This window comes from Orycteropus afer, unplaced genomic scaffold (genome assembly GCF_000298275.1).
Source record: "Orycteropus afer afer isolate SDZICR_OR568_19922 unplaced genomic scaffold, OryAfe1.0 scaffold00086, whole genome shotgun sequence".
NCBI classification, from domain to species: Eukaryota; Metazoa; Chordata; class Mammalia; order Tubulidentata; family Orycteropodidae; genus Orycteropus; species Orycteropus afer.
The window spans coordinates 1037679-1040983 of NW_006921673.1; the positions used below are offsets into that span (position 1 = coordinate 1037679).

The following is a 3305-nucleotide window of genomic DNA, read 5'->3' on the forward strand; positions in this document are numbered from 1 at the left end:
GGGTGGGTGTGCACTTTAGAAAAGGTGGACAATAGAGAGACAGTGCCTCACAGGCTTTAATGTACAGATGAGTCACCTGAGGATGTGGTGAGCATGAAGATTCTGATTCCATCAGTCAGGGTTGAGGCCTGAAATTCTTTGTTTCTAATACACTCTCTGGGGTGGCCACCAGATAAAGCTAATAGACCATGCTTTGAGATGCAGGTTTTAAAGCACAGCTGGATTCCAGCCTGTCTTACTGGTTCTAATGAGTTTTTGTAAGCATGTTGTTGTTGTTGTTATGTGCAGTCTAGTTGGACCCGACTCATAGCAACCCCTCCTTGGGTTTCCAAGGGAGTATCACTATGGAAGTAGATTGCCCAACCTTTCTTTCAAGGGTTCTAACCCACCAGCCTTATGGTTAGCAGTCAAGTGCCTTAAGCACTATGCTACCAGAGCTCCTTTTGTAAGCATAGGCTGTGGAAATCGTTCTAACCCAGAAATCTTAAGAACACCCAGAGGCCATTCCATTTCTTTCCCACAATATATCTGTGTTCTGTGAACTCATCACTTCACTTTCCATTTCTTATCCCCATCTAATTCTTAGGCCAGTATAGCAGACTATGAAGAAACTGTAAAGAAAACAAGAGAAGCATGGAAAATATGGGCAGATGTAAGTATGTCTTTGTTGTCAGTTACAGGAGTGAACGGGCAAGGTTACCGTTTCGGTTTTCCAGTGCTACTGTAACAGACATACCACAAGTGGATGGCATTAACAAACAGGATTTTGTTCTGTTTACAGTTTAGAAAGTCCGAGTTCAAAGTGCCATCTTAGGGGCTGAGTGAAGGCCCCTTGACTGTGGGCTTCAGCTCTGCCTCCTGTTCTAGGCCTACTAGAGCTGGAGGCATTTTTTCTGACTCATGTAGCTGCTGGCTGCTGAGGCTGACGAACAGTCCCAAGAGAAGCAGGCAACACGACAGACTACTGGTTCAAGTACAGGAAGGATACCAATATTTGTAGGCAACATAGCAGGCCATTAAGATGAAGACTAGGCCAGGTGCAGGATCCAGGTGTATCAAAAGCTGTAGACCTTTCCCAAAGCTTTTCCTTATACACTGGGAGCAGGCCACATCCCAGAGGCAGCTAGCTCCCTTTCTACCAATTAACATTTCACAGCAGACTCCACCATGGAGCTGATTCCAATCTCATTCTGGGGAATAACTACATCCAGCTGCCAAGCCACTCAGACCCACGTCTCAGCCACAAAGACACACAACCTTAACTACCACAGTTACCTATTGTCATTGTAATGATATCAGTAAACATCCCATAAGCAGTTTAATGTCTGTCTTCTTAAAAAAAAAACAAAACAAGAAAAAACTAAAACTCACTGCCATTGAGTTGTTTCCCACTCACAGCAACCTCCATTGGGTTTCCAAGGCTGTAAATCTTTGCAGAAGTAGATCTGCTAATCTTCCTTCCATGGAGCAGCTGGTGAGCTTGAACCACTGACCTTCCAGTTAGCAGTCAAGTGCCTTATCCACTATAGCACCAGAGCTCCTGTCTGCTGAAATGTAAATATGAACTCCTTGGGGGCTGTGACGCTTAACTCTTTTTGCTGTTGTTTTAGGATAGTGCCTTTTTTTGTATTTGGTACTCAGTAATCTCACTCTCACTGCCATCGAGTCAGATCCAACTCATAGTGACCCCTCCTTGAGCTTCCGAGGCAGTATCACTATGGAAGTAGATTGCCCAGTCTTCCTTCCGAGGAGTGTCTGGTAGATTTGAACCTCTAGCCTTTTGGTTAGCAGTCAAATGCCTTAGGCACTATGCCATCAGAGCTCCCACCCAGTAATAGGGTAGTTCAAAATGTTTTAAAACTGTATATCGATGTAGCATAAACTCAAGCTATGAACACATTATTCTCCACTGAAGTGAATTTACAGTTGAGCTCACAGAAAGAGGGGAGCTCACCAGCCACTCCTCGGAAGGAAAGTTGGGCATATCTACTTCTGTAGTGATACCTCCTTGGAAACCAAGGAGGGGTCGCTATGAGTCAGGTCTGATTCCATGGCGCATAACAACACAACAACAACACAGAAAGAGAAAGAAACGTCTATGCTAAAAATACCATTTGCTGCTTCTCCTTCCCCCTGCTAGATGTATCTGAGTAGGGAGTATTTTGGTACTAGGTCACCATTCCTGGTCCAAAGAGCAGTGGCAGAGTCTCTTTTGCAGGTCAAGGAGCTTGTCTTCCTTAACTGTCTAGTCAGACTGTGAGGCACTTTCTGCCACCTTGAGCAGTAGGTAAGGAGCACATGTAAGAATTGTGACTAGAACTGGCTGGGCACACTGACCTGTTATGTAGTGGAGACAAAGGTACCCTGTGGGGCTGCCAGATGGCCCAGTTGGGAGGCTCTTAAGGCAGGAAGAATAAAGGACCAGAGGGATAACCAGATTTCTCCTTATCCCTGCAAGTCCCTGTTGGTCTACTGGCAGAAGCTTTAGGTCTGGGGTTGTAGGAATAGCTTCTGTGGTGAATGGTGAATCCAGGATGCTTAATAATGGCCCCCAAAGTTACCAGGTACTAACTAATCCCTAAAACCAAAATCCAAACCCACTGTCCTCAGTGTGATTCTGACTCATAGTGATCCCCCATTGGGTTTCTGAGGTGCTAAATCTTTATAGAACTAGTAGATTGTCTTGTCTTCCTTCTACAGAGTGGGTGGTGAGTTTGGACCACCAAACTTCTGGTTAGTAGTCAGAGGCTATAGGCACAGCACCACTAGAGCTCCAACTAAACCTTAAAACCTGTGAATGTTACTTTATGTGGGAAAAGATGCTTTGCAGATAATGATTAAGTTAAGGAATATGAGATGTGGTGATTGTCCTGTGTTATTCTGGTGTGTCCTAAATACAATCACAAGTGTTTGTAAGACGGAGACAGGGAGATTTGACACAGAAAAAAGTAGCAATGTGACTGCAGAAGGAAGATGCTACAGTGCTGGCTTTGAAGATGGAGGTAGGGGCCCAGAGCCGAGGAATGCAGCTGTAGGAGGTAGAAAATTATTCTTCCCTAGAGGGGAAGGAGGGAGAACTTGCCAGTGTCTTGACCTTAGCCCAGTAAAACTGATCTTTCACTCCTGACCCCGTAGAGCAGTAAAATAACAAATATGTGCTGTTTCAAGCCACCAAGCAGCAAAAGGAAACTAATGTGGAGACTTGACTTTTGTGTGCTTTGGTTTTCTTATTTGCACAGAGGACATTGCCTATGCTAGTTGTTGTTGTTGTTGTTAAGTGCCGTCGAGTCATTTCCAATTCATAG

General features: G+C 44.7%; 1 protein-coding gene across 1 annotated transcript in view; it reads left to right on the top strand.

Annotated features, from left to right (window-relative positions):
* The window catches only part of ALDH7A1 (aldehyde dehydrogenase 7 family member A1), an 83611-nt gene that overhangs the window by 1863 nt on the left and 78443 nt on the right, over nt 1–3305 (top strand). The window contains exon 3 of the mRNA XM_007942216.2: nt 587–652. Within this exon, the coding sequence (XP_007940407.1) occupies nt 587–652 (66 nt within the window). The remainder of the gene's footprint in view (nt 1–586; nt 653–3305) is intronic.